Below are 21119 nucleotides of genomic sequence, written 5' to 3' on the forward strand. Positions count from 1 at the left end.
ATGTAATGTGGTTACTCAACGATGTAGCAAAAAAAATAAACATTGCAAAGTTAAAAACGATGGCCTTCGTTAAATAAGGATTTTTAATAACTGGGAGCAGATGCAGGGGCGAATTTGTGCAGCGTGGAATGTTTTTGCACATGTCGCTCAGTCATGCGTGGGTCTGCACGGGACAGACCTCCTCTGCTGTGACATCAGCACGGCAGGCTGGTCAAACCGGTGTGCGAGGCTGCAGGAGAGCTGATACCCGCTCACACTCCCACAGCCCGCGTTTCCTCGGTCAGTTGCGCACATGGACAGAAGGAGCGACTGCGAGCACTGAATAGAAGAAGAGTCCACAAACTCCGCGGGGATGGAAGCAAACAGCACCGATCGCAGAAGCGGTAGGACTCGTTTCTGTTCAATCACTGTCTGCTTTGCGCTCGGGTTGGATGCGTTTCTGTTCCGAAGTTGGTGGGTTTGCGTCAGGATAAACTGACCTGAACCAGCAGGCTTTGGCTCTTTAACCACTAAACATTCTAACTTTAAATAGGAGATCATTCTTTCTCGTCTTTTTCTGTCGGTTTTCATTCAGTTTCTTTCTGTCAGTGTCTGTCTCGTTTATACTGAGCCGAAAGGTGTGGCCCCGTGATCCAGTGTTTCACATGACAATATAGAAACAAGTGTTGTCAAAACCCAAATGACGCAAGACCTCTAACTGAAGCAAACTTTAAATGGCTGCATTTTCTTTTAACGGCATTCATTTGTTTGACCAGTTTCTGGTGTTTGGGATAAAGGGTTTTATACATATAGAAACTTTTAAGTGATTGAACTCTTAAAAAGAAAGTTGGTGTGACGATCACACGCGTCACCGCTAGATGGAGCCAACGAGGCCTCACTCGCAGGTAATTACGTTAGAATTTCGTGTGGATCCATTAAACTGATCAGTTGACAAAATCAAAATGATCCCCCCTATTATGGAAAGTAATTGCCTTTTTGTGTGCGTTTGCAACGTTTACTGGGTGTACACACACGCGCGCACATTAAATGCAAGGTTAATTCAAATCCTGTTACCAACAAACTTAATTTCCGACGAAGATGACTTAACTTTAACTTGAACTGAAATTTGCCTCGTTAACTCCCGGAGTAAATGCCTCGAATTGCGGTCGAGATAAGAAGACCCGGATATAGCCACGTTTTAAGTCAACCGCCTTGGAAGCAGAATTGCGTCTGTTCGTCAGCTGACTGGGAAAAAGGAATCGGCAGTCGTAAAAAAAGTGAACTTTGAGATCTTATGGAACACGACACACCCTTCCACACACACACGCACACCCCACACACACGTTAGGCTGTTCCAACACAGAGAACACGTTCTGGAAACCTTTCTGCACCTCGGGCTACAATGACATGCCTGCAAAAACAAACGCAACTCACCGAATCCCAGGAATTACAGAGGAAGACGACTCGCCAGCAGACGATACAGACTAACGTGAAGATCCTAGGTAGGCTCTGTTGTGTGTGTAAGCAGCGCCTTCCAGGCTGAGACGAGGTTTGCACTCAAACTACTCTTCATTTAAAGTTTGCAGGTGCCTTTTTATTAGTATTTTCTTGCTTGGATTTGGGTTCAGGGCTCTGAATATGCCCCTGCAGTTGGCCGATAGAAATGCATGCTAAGGTGGGGTCAGGTAAGTCAGGGCAAAGGTGTGAGGCAGCAGACGGGTAACAGTTCTGTTTTTAACAGGCATGGAGGGTGACCAGGACCTCCACTTCCTGCTCAAAGGGGGGGACCTCCTCAAGGTGCGCTCGCCAAATTGGAAGAAGACGCGTTACTTTAAACTCCAGGACGACTGCAAGACCATGTGGCACGAATCGAAGAAGCTGTTCAAGTCTAATCAGACCTGTGAGTCCTGGATCTGTGTGAGCGCCACCACAGCGCCTCAATATTGGCTTTCACTTCCTTGTTTATTTTATAGTACGTAGAGGAGGAGTTTGATGGGGTTATAGCACTAGCAAACCCTCAGCAGTGCTGAGTAAACATTGCTAACACGATATCCTTTTAAATAAATGAATGCTGAATGAATCGTCCAGCAGCTGCAAACAAATATAAAATATACATACTGTACATGTTTTTTGTTTTCAGTTTCACTCGAGAACATCTCGGTGGTCCGAGTCGGCCGTCAGACCGACGGCTTCAGGAAGTCAACGGAGGAGCAGGTGGAGGACCGTTGCTTCTCCATCACGTTCAAGGGCCGCCGCAAGAACCTGGACCTGATTGCCAGCTCGGATGAGGAGGCCAGGCAGTGGGTCAACAGCTTGCAGAAGCTGGTCTCCAACTTAAACAACCTGAGCCGACAGCAGAAGTCCGAGCAGTATCCTTCTTAGTCCCTTTGATCCAGCGTGGGTCGAGAACGTGTCCGTGCTGTGGCGCTCCTTGTGAATTTTCCTTACACGGAGAACTTTTCAGCTGGATCCTGAGCTGCCTGAGGAAGGCCGACAAGAACAAAGATGACAAGCTGAGCCAGTCCGAGATGAAGAACTTCATGCGTCTCATCAACTGGGAATTGGACGACACGTACGCCGAGATGCTGTTTCAGGTGATCTTTTTGATCTTGAGTGTGTGCTTGGAACAAAGTCTTCGTGTGCAACTCATTGACTGACCTCCCCATAGAAATGTGACAAATCCAAATCTGGGTACCTGGCCGGTGAGGAGATCGGGCAGTTCTACGACGAGCTGACCAAACGGGAGGAGATTGATGTGATTTATGGGGCGTATGCGAAAACTACAGGCTTCATGAGCCCTGAAGACCTGGTGGAGTTCCTGATGAAAGAGCAGAGAGAGAAGGCCACGCTGGCCGATGCCTCCAATATCATCAAGAATTATGAGCCCGATGAAAAGGGTAAACGCCCCATTGGTGGATTTTCCACCTGATGGAATCCTGACCTGCTGTCTGTCTGTGTCCCAACAGTCAAGGAGAAGAAGCTGCTGTCCAAAGATGGCTTCCTCATGTACCTGCACCACCCAGAAACAATGATCCTCAACGCAGAGCACAAAGAGGTGTATCAGGACATGAGCCAGCCGCTCAGCCACTACTTCATCTCCTCCTCACACAACACCTATCTGATGAAGGATCAGCTCAAAGGGCCCAGCAGCACCGAGGCTTATGTCAGGTAAAAGCTTTCCTCCTCGGCCCGCGACCAAGAGCTATCTGCATACCGATCTCCTGCTGAAGCCTGCGGGTTATTGAGCTCGAGAAGCTTGGCAGCAGGAGCATAGATGTAACATCTGGGCCTCCTTCTCCGTCCGTGTTGTCTCAGGGCTCTGCTGAAGGGCTGCCGCTGTGTGGAGCTGGACTGCTGGGATGGATCGGACAACGAGCCGGTGATCTACCACGGCTACACCCTCACCTCACAGATTCTCTTCAAGGACGTCATCGAAGCCATCAAGGAATACGCCTTCAAGGTGAGGCTCACCGCCCGGTAACGTCCGCCACGGCGTCCATCAGCACCCCCACCCCCCCGTGAGCTCTTTCCTCTCTTTCACCGTCAGGCTTCTGATTACCCGGTCATCCTCTCCCTGGAGAACCACTGCAGCGTGGAGCAGCAGCAAGTCATGGCGCACCACATGAGCTCCATACTGGGCAGCGCCCTCCTCACTTCCCCACTCGGGGACGTCATGCCTGCCAATTTTCCATCTCCAGAGGTTTGTGTTCTTCACACTTTTATGACATTTACTGGTGAAGATGTGGGTCCCTCACAGGCCAAGTGTGTGTTTCCTTCAGGAGCTGAAGGGGAAGTTCCTCATCAAGGGGAAGAGGTTAAACAAACTCGAGGCCATCTTCTCCCAAGCAGCAGCGGCTGAAGACACAGATGTGACCGAGGAGGAAGAGTCTGGGGACGAAGACGAGGATGAGCAGAAGGGAAAGGTGAGGGATCAACTCGTCTGTCGCCTCCACCGACGGAGATTTACCTGATTTCCCGCTGCCGTGCAGGAGAAAAAGAAGCTGAAACTGGCCAAAGAGCTGTCAGACATGGTGATCTACTGCAAGAGCGTCCACTTTCACGGATTTGAAGACGCCAGGAAAAACCTGAGCTTCTACGAGATGTCGTCCTTTAAAGAGGGAAAGGCCGTAAAGCTCGCTGAGGAGTCAGGTGAGGGACAAATAAAAGGTTCTTCAGCTTAAAATTCCTAATCAAATTGCCTTTACTTCCTGAATAATCACCATATAGCCCCTAGTGGTCCTCTCTCAATGGGCTCATCACTCATTTTTTGGGGGGGTTTGTGTCTTCCGCAGCGAACGACTACATTCGCCACAATGCTGAGAAGCTGAGCCGCATCTACCCTGCAGGCCTCCGCACCGACTCCTCCAACTACAACCCCGTTCCTCTGTGGAACGCCGGCTGCCAAATGGTGGCGCTGAACTTCCAGACATCCTGTCCCGACATGGATCTAAACCAGGGCAGGTTCCAGGTCAACGGGAAGAGCGGTTACATCCTGAAACCTTCTTTCATGAGAGACGCCGGCACAGAGTTCGACCCCATCACCCTGACCCGAGGAGACTGGCTCCAACACCAGACGCTCCACATCATGGTTGAGTATCTCAGCAGAACCGTTAGCTTCATGGCTCGTTCGGACGTGCAGGTGCTGTATTCCCAATGCGTCACCCTCCCGTTGTCAGATCATATCGGCCCAGCAGCTGCCCAAGGTGAACAATAAGAAATCCTCCATCGTGGACCCGCTGGTTAAAGTGCAGATGTTCGGAGTACCGGCTGACTGCGGCGAGAAGGAGACCCATCATGTTCCCAACAACGGTACCTTCCCTGGTTCTCTACACTTAGATTTAAAAGCTGTGTCTTTTGGGTTGCAGTTGTGCCAGTTTTGCCACATCCAGTCAACTTTTCTCCCTTTTTGAGGTTTCAAACCGTCGTGGAACGAAACCTTCCAGTTCGACGTGTACGTGCCAGAGCTGGCGCTGGTGCGCTTCGTCATCGAAGACCACGACTCCACATCCGGCAACGAGTTTGTCGGCCAGTACACCCTCCCGTTCAACAGCCTGAAGATGGGTGAGTCCGTCGGCAGACGGCACAACCGCGGCTCTGTCTTCTCACTTGATAAAGGGCCTCTGGTGGAACACAGGGGCCCAGTTCTAACGCCGCACAAAGGCTTCTTGGTTCTCACCCATTTCTCCGATGTTTTGCGCTCCCACGCAGGATACAGACACGTGCCTCTGTGCGACAAAAACGGGAACCTTCTGCCCTCGGCTGGCCTCTTCGTGCACGCCATGGTCCTGGACGCCAAGTGAGACGCCATGGCATCGGCTATTTAACCCGCTTTTAATCAGACGTTTTAGTCAGTAGTTGCTCTAGTAGACTTTAGTTTATGATTAACTTATTGCTATGACAGCGGTAGTCTGGGGAACCGCCGTTCTTCTCAAGTGACGGTTGTGTAAACGCCAACCAAGACGCCATTACACAGATTTTATTGTTTTACTGCTTAGCATCAACATCAGTCAGTCAGTGTGTTGTCTATTTAAATATTTTTACTCAAGTGGCCATTTTTGAATTCGGCAGAAACTCCTGCCGACGTAAAATAACAAGCTTTGTCCTCATCAGGTACGATTCTTTCTTTTTTTTGTCGTATTTTGTCATTCAAGGTGAAGATAAAGCTTTGAACACACTCGTCTGAATCCTGCCTCTTGTCCTCATTCCCAGTGGTGCCAGTAGATATTAAATGAGATGTGCTGAAAATGTGATTGATTTAGCTGAAAAAACGAATACAAATACCAAACAAAAATCACATTTTCAAGCTGCAAAACTCAAATTTGATCCTGAGCATTTAACCTGCAAATTAAAACAAAAGACAAGCAGATATATCTCCATTAAAAATGTGCTTTATTGTGACTTGTCTGGGGGGAAAAAAAAGAAAAGAAACGAAGTTCACTGTAAAAGACGCCAACAGAAAGCAGTAACATTCTCTCATGACTGAGTACCGGTAAATGGATCACGTCAGGTACAGAGACCACGGACACCTCAGTCACAGTGATGATCTTTGGCCTTTGTTTTTGTACCACATCACACACTTGAGTTAAAAGAACAGAACAGAGGGGTGAAAACCAGGATAATAATGTGCTGCCGATACTCAGAATATGCCAAAAGGTGAAATAACGTGATTAACTAATGAACCGGTGAGGAACTTGGGTGTTTAATCAAATGAAAAACCAACGTGTGACGAGTGATGTGATACAGAGAAACACGGTAAGGAAGCACAAACGCATGAATCCCCTGATGGCAAAAGACAAGACCTGACAGATCTTTACCAAAAACACCAGAGAGGAACATTACTGATCTGGACAGAAGAAAGTAGAGGGAGGAAGGGGGGGGGGGGGGGGGCTGGAAAATAACGCAACTTTTCACACTGAATACTGGCAAAAGGTAGGTAGAAAAATATCACAATGATAAAAACGTTATCTGAGGAACAAGGTCCACTTGGAGAAGTCACCCAAATGCTTCTAGTTCAAGAAAAAAAAAAAAGGACATTGCACTGAAATCACCAACACGGATGCTTATCCAAGACCATATTTACATACGCCTGGAAAAGGAAAGCTGGAAATTACGAAGTAGTGTTGGTTGGAGACAACGTCGCGACAAAATGAGTAACGAAGCTTCGTTCTCCATTTTATGGTCGCGGGGTAATGCCCCTCCCTCCGTAGGATGGACATCAATGACCGAGCCGTCCTCGCACTCCGTGATGCTAACGACTGTAGGTGGAGACTCGGAATTCCCGAAGCGGCGTCGCTTCCTGCCTCCACAGGTAGTAAGGCATTAATGCCACCGTGAGGTTCCTCAGTCCTCCTGAAGTAACCCAGTAGTGATCCATTTAGGACTGGCCCCAAAGCGTCGCGATTGGACGAGACTCAGCCCCCAATCGGATGGATCGGAAGGCATCTTTTCTCCATGCTCTTCCACAACAAAAGCTGGTAACTATGGCAACTACAGGGTGGATTTTCTGCTGAAGCAGACCAAGCAACATTCAAGTTGTTTCAGTATTATCTAGGAAAAAAAAACAAACCCATTCTAATTATTTTCTTCTGAAATTTAAAAAAAAAAAAAGAGAACTAAATGACTTTTTAAGGTCCAGTTTTAAGGTTCTCCCATAATCAGACCAGCCTTTACTGTTCAATCCTCTACTGGAAAGAAGTGTCAAGTGCTCCGGACGACCCGAAAACCTCCCAGGAAAACCAGAAGAATGTTATTGCCGTGGTAGCTAATGTTGCAGCATTCGATTTGTGTGGCTCCTCTCAAAATGTAGGCACTGAGGTGAAGAGCAGTTAAAAAGAGTCTGGGGAGGGCAAACGCCGCCCAGCCTCACCCTCTCTCCATGACTCCGGAGAGAAATGCAATTTTTTTTTTTTTCAGTCCAGACCCGCCAAGACACTAAACAACGTTCCCTAAAGACACTACCGCTAAGAAAAGAAAAGAAAAACATGGCACAGAACACGTGACTGAAACAACAAAAGGGAAGCCTCTGCATCTGCGTGCACTTCTGGAGAAAGACGACCCCCAAAAGGGCGAGGCAGCACCACCTACGCGTGCCAACGAAAGGATAACAAGTGGCCGCACGACATGACCCACATAATAAAGACCCCATAAATGACAAACATACAATAAACACCTATAACTCTATACGCTCTATGAATGATTTGTTAAAGTTGAACCCTTGTCAAAGATATGAAGCCTGAAACCAAAACAACCTTATTTGGCAAAAAAGTCGGATAAATCGGGGATAACGCGAGACAGGAAAGAAAAATAAATGGCACAAAAGTAATTAAGCTGGCAGATCAAACTTCTGGGGCACGCGGTTCCCAACCGCAAACGTACGCCAATGAGCTATTCTACGTATAATAAAAGCCGAAAGAATCTAAATCACGTCTATATGATGGCACGAGCAATCTGGGAAAAGGAAGAATACTATAGAGACGCCGACCCAGCGTGTGAAAACAAAAGTAAAAGTTCTACCAGGATACTTGTTTGTCCACTTTAAAGCATATCATGTGTGAAAAGACGCGAGTACTCTGGAAATATGCCATGTACAAAATATCTTCCCATATAAACAACATTCACACAAGGCACTTCATTCAGTTAGAAAAGAGTCACAGTCCTTTCTACGACCAGAAACTGCCTGCATAGCAACGATACGAGGACAAGATCTGTTCAGGCTTTTGTGTGGTGCCACAAAAGAAGATTTCTCTCTCTCTTCCTTTCTTTTTTTTTTTTTTTTGGTTTAAAACGAGCGCTTGACCGATTAAAACTGTTTTGAAAATAAAGACCAGAGTTCGGTCCTCTTCGCTTTTTGTCCCCATCAATTTAAGATGCTCTGTACGCTGTTGTTGTTGTTGTCACACAGTGTTCCTGGAATATTTAGTGTTTGTTTTGCTTCCTAATGGCACTGAGGAGTCTCCAGGAGATGAGAGCTTACGTGAAGGGTTCCACAGTGAGACTCCGAGGCCTCCCCTTGGGGCAGAGACAAGAGGGGCACGCGTGGGAGGATCTGCCTGAGTCTGAGAGATGCGACTGTAGAAGAGGGCAGAGGTCGACAGGGCGGAGAGAGGAGGTCGCTGGCGGCGCCGCGGTCCGTGCCGCTACCTGCTTCTCAGATTCTGCAGGACTCCGTAAACCTCTTCTTCTTTGCTGAGTCCCTCAAAGAAAGGCAGCAGGTCCAGCAGCTCTGTGTCATTCATATCGTCGAACCAGGATTGGACTGGCACCTGAGGAGAGGGGGGGGGAAACGGCGGTGATTTCTTGGTTCTGGAGCCCAAACTCGGCAACACTTGAGGGACTCACAGCATTTTCCGGGTGGAAAATGTAAGAGGCAGGTGAATTGTCGACAATGATGACGTTGCTGAGCTTCCGCCCCAGGCGGCTGAGGTCTTTGACGTAGTTCCCTCTGTGGAAAACGCAGGATTCTCTGAAGAGCCGCGCTCGAAACACCCCCCACTGGTCCAGCAGGTCTGCCACGGGGTCGGCGTACTGGGCGAGCCAAAGACGCAGGCGTCACCAGCGATACAGATAAATGCATGGGGGGGGGGGGGGGGGGGGGGGGGGGGGGGGGGGGGGTATACCCAAAGAGCTGCACTACAAAACCAAAGGAGGTCATCTTTCGATTCTAATCTAGAATGAGCATCACTGACACCTACTGTGGCCTCGTCAAACTTACCCGTTCATTACCGGCTAAACGCAGATGGAGAGCGAAGGCGAGAGGAAGTGCGAGAATTCAGAAGGTGAGAGCGCGAACGCGGAGCACGACCAGGAAACACAAAATGCCGTTCGGCCTGCCACAAAAATCCACAACAGGGAGAGAAATACCTTGGCGAGGCTGGCGGTGAAAAGCACGCACTCGAAGAGCTCCCCCATCTTCTGAAGAAACTCGTCGACGTGAGGTCTTTTCAGCACGTATACCTGGAAAACACAAGTCTCAGGCCGGGCTGGAGGAGAACAGAGCTGGTGCACCACGAAAGGGAAGCTGGAATATAAAAAAACAAATCCTTCCCAGGATGGACAAGCTCCTCTTTGACTCGCGGCTGCCGTCCAGTGCAAGTAATCACGAACAGGCCAACCGGCATACACACAGCCTATCCTGGATTACTTGAACTGGATGACAGCCCCGTCTTCTCAGGACCTCCAGAGACTCCTGGACCTGAAAAGACTGCGGTCATGTATTGCAGATGGTGCGTCAACTGTACCTGATGAACAATGCCATCGATCTCCACTGGAACTATAAAATCAGCATTACTGATGGGCTGCAACGACAAACACAAGCCACTGGGTCAGTCTGGTGCAGTACCGCGACAGCCCAGCAGAGGTCCTGCCAGGAACATAAAACCCGCTTCCAAGTGTGTCAGGAAGGTGATAATAATCAGTCGGCGTTTGCTTTTACAAATCCCTCCTTTTGTTATCAGACAAAACTTCATTAAAACTGCATTATGAAAGCAACCGCTTACCAAACTCAGCCTGCTAGTACATGTGAGCACCCGCTGGATTGCAATATTTTGACCGCTTTGTTTACGTGCTTGGCTCCTCATTGCCCAACTGCAGGTTAATGAACCTCAGAGTTCTGCCACGAAGCCATTTAGACACACAACATCTGCGAGTTCAGATGAATAAACCGCCGTTTGTCTTCTCCTTTTACCTTGAACGAGCTGTGGACGAGCGTTTCATCCAAGTCGATCACAACACACTTCTTCCCGTAGTCGGATATGATCATCTCTGGCAGGAGGTATTTGGCTGGCGGCTGAAGTGGGGGGCAGATGAGGTCAGAAAGGTCAGATATACGGAGAGGAGGGCGCCACAGTGCGACCGCGATAAGCGACTTTACATATACTGCTGTGTGAGGCTGAGCGGCACCGTGTTAGTGAAGGTTTCTCCGTGGTTAATGTGTGTAAATGGGGTGCGAGGTCCTAAACGGTGCATTTAGAAGCCCTCAGAGAAGCACCCAAAACACTGTTCTGAGCAAACACCGTCCTAAAGTTTGAGTCATTATAAAAAAAGTCATGCAAAGGTTAGATCTGCTGCAGCGGAGCCCTGTTAGCGTCACCCCAATCAGGCTGGAAATACCCGATCACATACGAACACACCTGACTGAGGTGAGACACGTTTGCTTCTCATTACACAAAACGCAGCTTTCAGCCCAACTTTCTGTCGCTTCCACGGTGTTTCTGAAAGAACACAAACCACCAGGAGGCCCTCGTGCAGTCCAGGCCCACTTTAATCCCCACTGGTGCTGATATACCTTCGACACAATCAGCTGAAATCAACGGCGTGCAGCAGAAGCAGCGCAGCCCACGCGGAGAGGATGTGCCAGCATCAGCCCACTCAGCCTGCATGCAAAAGGCTCAAAACAACAAAAGGAACCAGGCGATACATACACTAGGGACAGGAATGACCTCGACCTGGTCACACTACAACAGGAGACACACACACACACACACACACAAAAAGAGGGTGAGGAGGACAAAATCCAGAGAGAAGGAGCTTCAGGTGAGGAGGAGCGCGAGAGCCACGGCGGGCGGGGCGGCGGCGGCACACCTTCGGAGGCGACCCGTTCTCCTCCACGGGCGGGGGGAGGGCGTTGGCGTTGGTGTTGGCAGCCGGAGGTTCCACATTGTAGTTGCGGAAGCAGCAGAAGAAGGTGCTGAAGATGCCTCGGTTCCTCTGCTTCTTCAAGCTGCTGTTGGACTGGGACACTGTCAGAATAGGATGGGGGGGGGGGGAGAAAGGGGGGGGGAGAGCGGCGGGTGAACAAGCGGCAGGTATGCAAATATGCTGCGATTATTAAAAAACCCAAAAAGGAAGTGGGAAACATTTACATTCAGCTGTTTACATGCGGAACAGTGGGAGAAGAACTTGTCTGTGGGTTCCTGCTATAGGAGGAGACCTTTGGGGGGGTGATTGAAGGCCACCAGGGGGGCCTTGCAGAACTACTGTTCACAGTGTTCTGCCCTGATCGCCGTTCTCATTCCAGGACCGTGGAGCCGGGCCTAAAATCAGACTGGCCGGGGAGGGAGGGGGGGGGGCTTTATTAATAGCAACATGATGGGTGTTGCACCCTCTTCCCGCCTCTTTTACACCCTGCTGGTGAAGCCTGTCACCTGATTGGCCCCGGAGGTGGTTTCCCCTCCCTCAGCTGGCAGGTGAGTGACTGAAACAGCCTGGACGTGCGCGGGACCGGGGGGAATGGGGGGGGGGGCTCGGAGCCTATACAAGGCTGCATTCCTGTCGTCCCATCAGACCCCTGCGCTCACAACAACAGCTCTGTCGCAACAGTGACGAACAGCACGCTCATGTTTTATCGGCGACGCCGCGACCTCTGCGGGCCCGCCGGGTCCATCGGGACGCTCCAAGGTCAAAGGCTGTCGGAGGGAAGGCCGGGAAGGCGCGAGGGGAGTCATTCAAGAGTAAACAATGGCGAAAAATCCTCGCCGTGCACGAGGAAGCGCTCACGTTGACGGGTTTGCAGGCGATCCCTAAAAATGCGGGGCTATTTTTACGCCGCTCTTTTAGCTGTAAAAACAGGAGAGCGGGCGGCTGGTTGCGTCAGGACGAGGTCGGAAGGGTTCGGAACCATTCCGGACCGGAGCGAAGTCCAGCTCTAACCCGCCACTGCCAACCAGCGGCTTCACATTTGTTTGGCAATATCAGCAGAGCCCGTAATTACAGAGCCGGAGTTTGGGAATTCTGCAGGAAAAAGAAATAACCCAGTGCCGAAGATTCTCCTCCTTCCTCCTCCTCTCGCTTTAGTAAAGAAACGCCTGGACGCTCGGTTTGGGCTCCATTCTGCACCCTCGTGCACGTACGGGCGGACCAAAGCCAGCAGGCTCGGGACCTCGATGCGTGTGATTCCCTTCACCTGCCTGTTTGCATGCGTGGGCGTGTTTCCTCCCACGCATGCAAACGCCCGGTGGCTTACATAAACGTGCACGAGGCTGCACATCCAAACAGACGACATCCTGGTCTTCAGCAGCACGTCGCCCAGTCACCCCTGACCCCCCCCCCCCCAAATCAACGTCCTCCTCTGATTATAGTGGAAACTTGTTGGGTTTCTCTTTGACTCGGCCTGAAGGTCAACGCCCCAGAGTCTATATTTAAGCGAGGCATCGGGAGCCGAAGCGGCGTGAGAGGCAGGCGCGCGTCGTCAGGCGGCCAGAAGAGGCGCGGAGGAGGTGGGCTCGCCTCCAGACTGCCCGGAGCCTCCTGGTGGGAGGCGGCCTGACAAATTCCTCCGGGACGGTCGTCAGGATCGCCGCCGAGGAAAATCGACGGCAAACTGTTGCGTAACCCGAGGAGCAGCTGACGAGACGTTTACCTGGCGCGCGGAGGTGCGTGCACGCTACGCTGGCACATCCATCCGGAGGCGAACGTTGCTCTTCCTCCCGACATCCAGCTCACCGACAGGAGCCATTTCAAATCTGCTCTGAGGTAACAGATGTTGGCCAAAGCAACATATAGAGCAGGAATGCAGCTGCTTATGTAATCGACGGGCCGCCCCAACAACCGCCACAAAACGCTGCTTTTTCTGGCCCCTCCAGAAACAAAAGAGCAGAATAAAAACCCCAGTCGTGGAAAACACAGGCTGCAGCCCTGCGTCGAGGTCCGACTCGACCAATTCTACACCGTGAGAGTCGTTTCCACACCTGCACACGTGCCCCCCCCCCCCCCCCCGACACGTGTTCAGGTTACACCTTCGTCCACATACCTGCACTGACGCGCGGCGTCCGATTCAAACAGGAGCCGTAATCACCAGAGGAGACATCTGTGGACCTTCAGAGACAAACCCATTGTTGCCTCTGAAAAGACCCCAGCTCTCGTGTTACTAATGGCCCGGCATGTGAGGGTGGAGATGGGATACTGATACACGTCCCCTGGGCCTGGGTGACCCGGAACGTCTCCAAGCATCTCCAAGAGCATGAATGAATGGACACCAGCATCTATGGTCCGCTGGGACAGATCCCACCACTCCTTTTTACATTTGGGCCACGTTAAAGACGGACTGGCGCCTTTACTGCCTGAAAACACAACATTTGTGTGCACGCTGGTTTCAGCAGAACTTTTTTGGCTCTCGGACCAAAAGCAGCGTCCACTTTAAAGCCACCTGCGGTCATGATTGAGACCGAGTCGGCCCCCAGGTCATCCCCACCGGTAGCACAGACCTAACAGCAAGGAGAAACTAGATAAAAGCGAAGGCATTAAGATCGGGCATGTTTTCCCTCAACTTGGTTCGCGTAAAATCGGACAAGATTTACGCACGACGAAGCCGAGCGCTCCTCACCCGGAATCCACTTTCGAACCCTCTCATAACCACAAAGAGCGATCTGTCACACTTGTTGCTTGGACATAGTTTCTTAAATAAGCCTGGACTTATTCCCAGGCTTATATAGGATAGCTGCAACAAGAAAATCAGTGTATTTAACGACTATCGAAGCTAAAAGCTAACGTCAGTCCCCAAAAAAAAAAAAAGAAGTTAGCGGGCTAAAATTAACTGCCCTCGGCTGATTTTCCTTACCTTTTTCCTGGTTCAGGGATATTATTTCCTCCTCCTTCGGGTTGGAAACCTGTGTTATAATGGACGTGTGGTCCATTTAGGCGGGTGTTTATTCTTGTTCTTTGGCCCCTCTATGTTATTCCTCTTAGCGCGCTTGCTGCGTTTGCTAGCCACGGGCAACTAGCCGTTTTTAAGATGGGGAAAGACGGGCAGCCGTCTGGGAGATGTGCCGTGGCAGCGCGGCTTGCAAGCCAGCAGAGACGAAGGTGATCGGACGCCAACGAACGGTTGTCATCTACGGCTCTGACACCATCGCTGCGAACAAGCAGTTTGTGAGCAGCGCCGAGCGGGTGGAAAACAAAACTACCCGACCGTGAGTTGCTAACTAGCTCGAGTTAGCATAGGCTAGCGAATGATGCTAGCTGTGAATCTCCGATGTTCCAGAATGTAAGGCCCCGTCTGGCACAACGTTGAAAAACACTTGGAAACCCGTCGAATGTTAGTTTGCTGGTCCGGTAGTTCGTCTCAAACGCGAACCGTTCGGCGCTAAAGTCAACGCGTACTTTCAGGCTATAATTTCATTTCTGGCTGTCCGACATTCCCCGTGCAACATGGAGGCTTTATGTATTTTGAGTTGCATCTGAAGCGGGGGTACGAGGTGGGAGGGGGCGGTTTGTTTCTCTGATGGATTCTCCCGGGCAGGCAGCGAGAACTCAGACGCACAAGGTTGCTCAACCCAATGCGGATGGCCGCTGCTGCTGCGCCCCCCACCCCCGGCGTCATTTTTCTCTGTAATTACGGTTACAGATAACATTTTATTCCCAGCGTTCTTAGGGTAAAAAATAAACACTGGATATTTTGGAGTCAGAATGGGATAAATGCCCCCCCCCCCGTGGCTGGCAAAAAAGCGGTTAATTTATGAGTTAAGGAAGCAGGAAAGCTGCACTTTGTTTTGCGCTCAACGGGGAGATTTTACAACGAGCCCTCAGCGCCCTCTGGTGGTCGACATGTGAAGTGCATTTATAGTATTCATCATCATAATGATGTAAAAAGACTGTTTTGTCCAGCCATGCCAAAGTCCTTGGTGTTTTGTGTTTTTGTTTTGTCCGCAGATGAATATTTTATTCGACTTTAATGGAAGTTTTGCCCGGACAGCCACCGGGGCTCTGCTGGTTCGTCCGCTGCGCCTCATTGATTGATGCTCTTTTCCGCCTTTTGAACATTTATCAGAGTCTTTCTGCCTTCCCTTAAGGTGCGAGCCGATGGCCTCGGTATGGACCACCCCTCACTGCGGTGCAGTAGTCAAAGATAAATATATCCCCCTCCACCGCCGCCACCCCCTTCACCTCCTCCTCCATTCGCGGAGTCCGCAACATCCTCACTGGTTCGGGGATCGTCGGCAGCGGCAACCCCCCCAGAAATCAGATGAATTAGAAAACCTACGGTCATAATCATCGCCACCCCCCCTCCCTTTTTTTTTTGTTGCTTTTAAATTCATTCTGGGCCAGAAAACCGCCATCTGAAGCAAGGAGCAGGTGCAAGGTTGGTAAAAACAAATCTTTTGCTCTGTTAAACAGTAGGAGACTCGGGGTAGGGGGGGGGGGCTTGCATTCTTCAGTGGCAGAGAAAACTTTAATTTATATGCAGGACACTTTGCTGGGGAGCTCCTGCTTAACCATGGTTACACTTTGGCACGGACAAGCGGCGCACGTTCTTTAATCCGCGCAGAAGCGCAGTTTTGCCACTCGGATGCACCTTTCTTGGTCAGTGCTAATTATTCTGTGCGGCTGCAGATCACATAGCACTGCAGCTGCCTTGCTCCACGGCGGATCAACTTCAGGAGCTATAATAGGAAGAAGAGGTAGGGTTGCGCAGCTGACGACGCTGATTCCAGGGATCCGCAGCTCTGCAGCGCTATTTCTGTCCCTGGCCTCTCGGTCCTTGGGGCTCGTTAGTGAAACATACCGAGATTTCTTCCTCCACGGATGGAGGATGCGTGAAATGGTGTTACATCGACTACCTGACACGTGTTTTGTCAAATAACATCATCAGCACCAGCTCTGAAGCAAATCCTTGAGAAGTATCTGGGCCCCATCACTGATTATTGCCTCTTCCTGTCAGGGTTACCATGGGGATCAAGGCTGCTCTCCCCAGATATGAGCTGTATCTCTACACGGCTGTGCTGGGCCTGGCGCTGATATGGGCCGGCAGTTGGATATTTGAAGCTTCCTCCGGTGAGTGCTGACAAGAAGTGTCCCGAAACACATGAAAACACGTCTTCATTCACATCTGTAGTGGTCCACTGTTGCGTAACCGGCGGAACCAGCACCTCCAAACCCTCTCAAGGGACAAAACAAGGGTACAATTAACAGCGTCCACAGAAAAAGCAGCAGGCTGGAAGAGTTGTACTGCTCGGTCCTGTTATTATAAGAGCAAATTAAAGTTGCTCTAATTAGTTTTGCTGAAAATGTGTCAGCTTCAGGAAGCCCCGAGGCGCCTTTGGCTGTCAGAACGCGGCCTGAATGGTGCGACTGTCCTTCGGTGAGTGGTGCCGCCTGTCACGGAGTCCTGACCTCTTCTTAAAATGGACATTTTTGGTGCTCGGGGCAGCTGGAGCGCCTGGATCCGCTCCAGGAAGCGAGAGCGAGGCTTCCCCCCCACCTGACCCTCACAGATAGAGGGTCAGCCTGGAGTGTGACCGCCAGATTTGTTATCACGTGACGAATACTCGGAGCTTTTTTACAGTTATTTCATTGTTTCTGGTTCGTTATTGAGGTTATGCAGTGAATAATCTCCTACGGCCAGATTAGGTCTGCCCGGATGGGAGCCTTTCATGACAACATTATGTAATCAGAAGCTCTTACACCTTTAAAATCACCAGAAATAACCCAACAATTGCACTAAAGCGGCTCAGTTCTCGACCTGTGGAGGACTACTTCCTGGAATAGGAAAAATAAAGTGAGGAGCTTTCGCTGTCTAAATGTCCCCATTGTGGCGTCTCCTTCTGTATTCAGAGAATGTGAACAGAAAAGCCTTCAGGGAGAGTGTGAAACCAGGATGGCATTACTTTGGCAGGAAGATGGTAAGCCCGTCCTTTCTCTCTCTCGACGCGTGATGGCGTGTGTCAATAACGCGTCCCGCCTCCCCGCAGGACGTGGCAGACTTCGAGTGGGTGATGTGGTTCACCACCTTCCGCAATCATATCCTTTTTGCCCTGGCCGGTCACGTTATCTTTGCAAAGATTCTCACCCTGGTGGCCCCAAAGGTGTGTGCGAAAGCCCGCGAAACCTGCGTTTGAACACAGATATAACGGCACCAGTGTGTGGTTGAGCTCGCTGTCCTGGAGTGTGAGTCCACCTGCACCAGTGGGACCAGTTCGGCTTTGGGTCGTACGGCTAATTTAGTTTGTGTTGCACTGAGCGGACATGATTTGTGGAGCTGTGCAGCTTTGCTCCAGGGTCTAACACATTATTGACTTGCATCAGCACAATGGAATTCTGTGTGTGTGTGTGTGTGTGTGTGTGTGTGTGTGTGTGTGTGTGTGTGTGTGTGTGATGCACATTTAAAATAACTGTATTTTCTGTCTTGTTCCATGCTTGCAAATGAAGACGGGTGTAGATGGACGTGAGGTAACCGGAATAAACCCGCGAAATCTAACATTTGTCACGCGTGTTTGGTTTGATCTGTCTTTACGTGGACTTTGAGCACCTAATCCCTCCGTCCCCGGTGCACATGGTTGGTTTTATTTTGCACTAAGTGCTGTGGCGTTTACGGAAGCGTGTGCAAAGGTCGTATTGGCTCCGCCCTCCTGACTCCGGCCTCTACCCACAGCACAGATCCTTCATCTTTGGTCTGTATGGCGGTTTGGCCGTGCTGGTCACGATGGGCTGGACTTTCATGGCTCTGGTCCTGTCCCACTGCATCATTCTCTACAGCGTCGCCACGGTGAAGAGCAAGCTGATGTGCTTCGCGGCCGGACTTGCCACTCTGGCCTCCATCAAGATGGAGCCGTATAACTCCTGGCAGGTGAGGAGGCTGCCGAAGGTTGGGGGGAAAAAAAAGTTTAAAAAGTGTTTATTTCCCGCCTCCTCCTCCAGGAATCCTTGGTGACGGGCTCCTTCGACCTCCAAGACCTCCTGTTCTACGGCGGCTGCGGCTTCAGCATCATGCGCTGCATGAGCTTCGGCCTGGAGAACTGCGAGAAGAAGGACGGCAACTACAAGTTCTCCGACCTGCTGAAATACAACTTCTACCTCCCCTTCTTCTTCTTCGGTCCCGTCATGACCTTCGACAGGTACCACGCGCAGGTGAGGCGCTCAGCTCCGCGGCCGCTCTGCTTGCGTTGCCTCCACCTCCAGAGGACAACATGTCCATTTCACAGGCGAACAGGACGCAGCTGACCCGCAAAGACCGGGAGTTGTGGAACATCACCTCCAAGGCGCTGACACATCTCGGGGTCGTTCTGGTTGTGGACTTCTTCTTCCACTACCTGTACATCCTGACCATCCCCAGCGACATGAAGCTGGTCACCAAACTTTCGGACTGGTGTCTGGGTGGGTTGGAGTCGTGAGTCCTGTGTTTGAGGGCGCCCGTCGGGCTCCAGGTTTAACGTTCCGCGTGCACCTTTGCAGCCGGCCTGGCTTATTCCAACCTGGTGTACGACTGGGTGAAAGCAGCCGTGATGTTCGGGGTCATCAACACCGTGGCGACGCTGGACCACCTGGAACCTCCTCAGCCTCCCAAGTGTATCACCATGCTCTACGTCTTCTCCGAGACGTACGTGCGGCTCTGGTAAAATGGGCGGCGGCAAACGCCTGCGGAGCTCTGACTGGTTCGCTTTGTCGTTTCAGACACTTTGACCGAGGCATCAACGACTGGCTCTGCAAGTGAGTGTTGACATTCAGGGTTGAACGGCGGCGCCGCGCCCGTTCTGACGCGTCTCCCCGGGAACCTCCGCAGGTACGTCTACGACTACATCGGCGGCGATCACGATAGGATCTTCAGGGAGCTCCTCGCAACGCTGTGCACCTTCGCCGTCACCACCCTGTGGCTGGGCCCGTGCGAGGTGGTCTACATCTGGTCGGTCCTGAACTGCTTCGGCCTCAACTTTGAGCTGTGGGTGGCCAAACTCTTCTCCCTGCCTCCGTTTTCCACCCTCGAGGTGAGCGACGCCTGGCGGACGAGAGCCGTCCCGTGGCCGCGGTCCTGGGCTCACGCTTCTGTCCTGTTCTTGTTTCCCCCCCCACGCCTCCAGCGCATGATGGGCGGGGCCATGTCGCGCAGGGTCAGGGGTGTCTTCAACGCCGCCAACTTCTGGGCCATCGTCCTCTACAACGTTCTGTCGCTCAACAGTTTGGAGTTTGCCAAGCTGGCGGGAGGACGGCTGGTTTTAAAAGGTAACCAAGGTGCCTCGTAAGAGGCCGAACTTGAACTCTGTCAGCTCTCTTCAAAGCGGGAACAACAACATCAAAGGAATCTTCTTTTGTTGCCTCTCACAAAAGAATCCGGATTATCCTCGCTTTCAGCATCAGCCCGACGCAGCTGCTTTCCTTTAAACTTCTGCCTACCCTCCCTCCCTCACTGCCCCTTCTCTCCTTTCAGGTTTCCCTCTGTCCACCCTCTCCGTGTTGTTCGTGACCTACTGCGGCGTCCAGCTGGTGAAGGAAAGAGAGAGACGGCAAGCCCTGCTGGACGAGCCCGAGCCAGTGGATGGCGGCAAGAAGAAAGCAGAGTAAAACGACTTCCAGGGACGCCACTGACGGCCTCCCTCCATCGCATCCCTCCATCTCATCCCTCCATCGCATCCCTCCATCAGCAGCCTTGCTGCTGCACTGACCCACAGCCTGCGCCGCTCTCAGGCAGCGTCTGTGCACGCCAGCGGCGAGGGAGCGATTTCTGAAATGTGAAATGATCCACAAGTGTACTTGCTGCAGATAATCACGTCTTTCGGCACAAATCTAACAATGGTGCATTTTTAAAAAAAAAAAAAACATTTTAAACCTAAAGAGCAAAAGATTGATTGTTTTTCCGCACTTAACAGTCTTACGTGCACTTATCTACGTTCAAAGACGACAAAAACCTTAAAAGCTGGGTGCAATAAACAGTGCATAAAGCTCACAGATGATTTCTCTAATGACACAAAGCAGATTTATCGCACAGAGAACCTATTTATGCAGATTGAGAATGTATTGAGCCCAATATTGAATGTATAATGAGTTGAGAGCTCTGAGGAGAGCAGCTTTACTTACTACAGAAGAGATTGCTGTAGGTTGGATTTGTGCATATCTTCCTTCCACACTCTTGCATGATCCCGACTCGGTTTGCTACGGGTCTGGCAGGGATATGGGGCTTATCAAAGCCGTCACAAAAAGCTGCTGCGCGTCCTCAGAGCAGCAGATAGCTGCTGAAATTGAAGGGAAGACTTCAATGCCTTTTCTAGCTGCATACTTTTTACTGAAACTCCAATTTTTCAACTCCAAATAAAGAGTCGTTTCAAGGAAACATTTGGCGTTTGTGTTGTTACAGCTTTTGGCAGGAGTGAAATGCACGTAATGTGGGTTTGGGTTTTGGGGAAATGATTTTGAGAATTATCTTCCGGTAATTGATTTGATTCATGTGGTTTTAGATAGCGCCACCAGATGGCGCAGTTTCACCAACACTAGTTATCGTTTCTTACGTTGTCCCACGTCAAATAAATAATGATTAAACTCGATTTGGCTGCTGTATTTCCACTCCAAACTAAAATATATATGTGCATCATTTTAAAGAAATGATGATTTATTGATTTTCACAATGAACGGATTGTTGCTCATCTTTGGAGATGTCAAAAAATATTCAAAGACTGAATTGTCAGACAATCAGACATTTTCACCGCGATGTACTTGTGTTGGAACCGTTTTCAGTCGAGCTGTTATTCTTTTTATGTTTCCTATGGTATCACAAAGACAGGAAACATCAATAAAAACTAGCATCTGTGTTAAAGGACATTATACGCAGTGTGTCACCTGCTGTGTTTGTAACCTGAGGAGGATTAAAGAGGAACCTGTGAATATACAATATATGTTTTGCCCATGGTCTATTTAATTTTCATGGCCTAAAGAGTTTGACG

General features: G+C 50.5%; 3 protein-coding genes across 7 annotated transcripts; 2 read left to right on the forward strand and 1 right to left on the reverse strand.

Moving 5' to 3' along the window:
- The first annotated feature begins 439 nt into the window (after nt 1–439).
- On the forward strand, nt 440–5663 carry LOC101078575 (1-phosphatidylinositol 4,5-bisphosphate phosphodiesterase delta-1-like). The gene is made up of 14 exons (XM_011618930.2): nt 440–1481; nt 1721–1879; nt 2120–2348; nt 2444–2573; nt 2648–2876; nt 2946–3147; nt 3295–3439; nt 3527–3679; nt 3759–3902; nt 3969–4128; nt 4272–4567; nt 4656–4788; nt 4891–5040; nt 5188–5663. Exons 1-14 carry the CDS (start codon nt 1382–1384, stop codon nt 5277–5279), a joined length of 2322 nt encoding a protein of 773 aa, XP_011617232.1. The 5' UTR covers nt 440–1381; the 3' UTR covers nt 5280–5663.
- A 191-nt stretch (nt 5664–5854) lies between these two features.
- LOC101078351 (CTD small phosphatase-like protein) lies at nt 5855–14683 on the reverse strand. 2 transcript variants are annotated; one of them, XM_003977711.3, is made up of 8 exons: nt 14033–14683; nt 11059–11216; nt 10899–10931; nt 10163–10264; nt 9717–9773; nt 9340–9432; nt 8818–9003; nt 5855–8741 (listed from the first exon to the last, which is right to left on the reverse strand). In XM_003977711.3, the coding sequence occupies exons 1-8, from the start codon at nt 14106–14108 to the stop codon at nt 8616–8618; spliced, it is 831 nt and encodes a 276-aa protein (XP_003977760.1). In that variant the 5' UTR covers nt 14109–14683; the 3' UTR covers nt 5855–8615. The 2 variants fall into 2 exon arrangements, with proteins under 2 accessions (XP_003977760.1, XP_011617231.1); XM_011618929.2 differs by lacking the exon at nt 10899–10931.
- On the forward strand, nt 12855–20723 carry hhatla (hedgehog acyltransferase like, a). Of its 4 annotated transcripts, XM_029831591.1 has the most exons (15): nt 12855–12948; nt 15124–15183; nt 15264–15553; nt 16133–16245; nt 17026–17093; nt 17163–17276; nt 17620–17640; nt 17843–18037; nt 18109–18318; nt 18393–18564; nt 18643–18787; nt 18862–18897; nt 18971–19172; nt 19266–19407; nt 19613–20723. In XM_029831591.1, the coding sequence occupies exons 4-15, from the start codon at nt 16140–16142 to the stop codon at nt 19744–19746; spliced, it is 1545 nt and encodes a 514-aa protein (XP_029687451.1). In that variant the 5' UTR covers nt 12855–12948; nt 15124–15183; nt 15264–15553; nt 16133–16139; the 3' UTR covers nt 19747–20723. The 4 variants fall into 4 exon arrangements, with proteins under 4 accessions (XP_029687451.1, XP_029687452.1, XP_011617228.1 ...); XM_029831592.1 differs by lacking the exon at nt 17620–17640 and having other exon boundaries at nt 12857–12948; XM_011618926.2 differs by lacking the exon at nt 12855–12948 and having other exon boundaries at nt 14893–15183; nt 19613–20512.
- The last annotated feature ends 396 nt before the right edge of the window (nt 20724–21119 follow it).

Source organism: Takifugu rubripes, chromosome 22, assembly GCF_901000725.2.
Source record: "Takifugu rubripes chromosome 22, fTakRub1.2, whole genome shotgun sequence".
NCBI classification, from domain to species: Eukaryota; Metazoa; Chordata; class Actinopteri; order Tetraodontiformes; family Tetraodontidae; genus Takifugu; species Takifugu rubripes.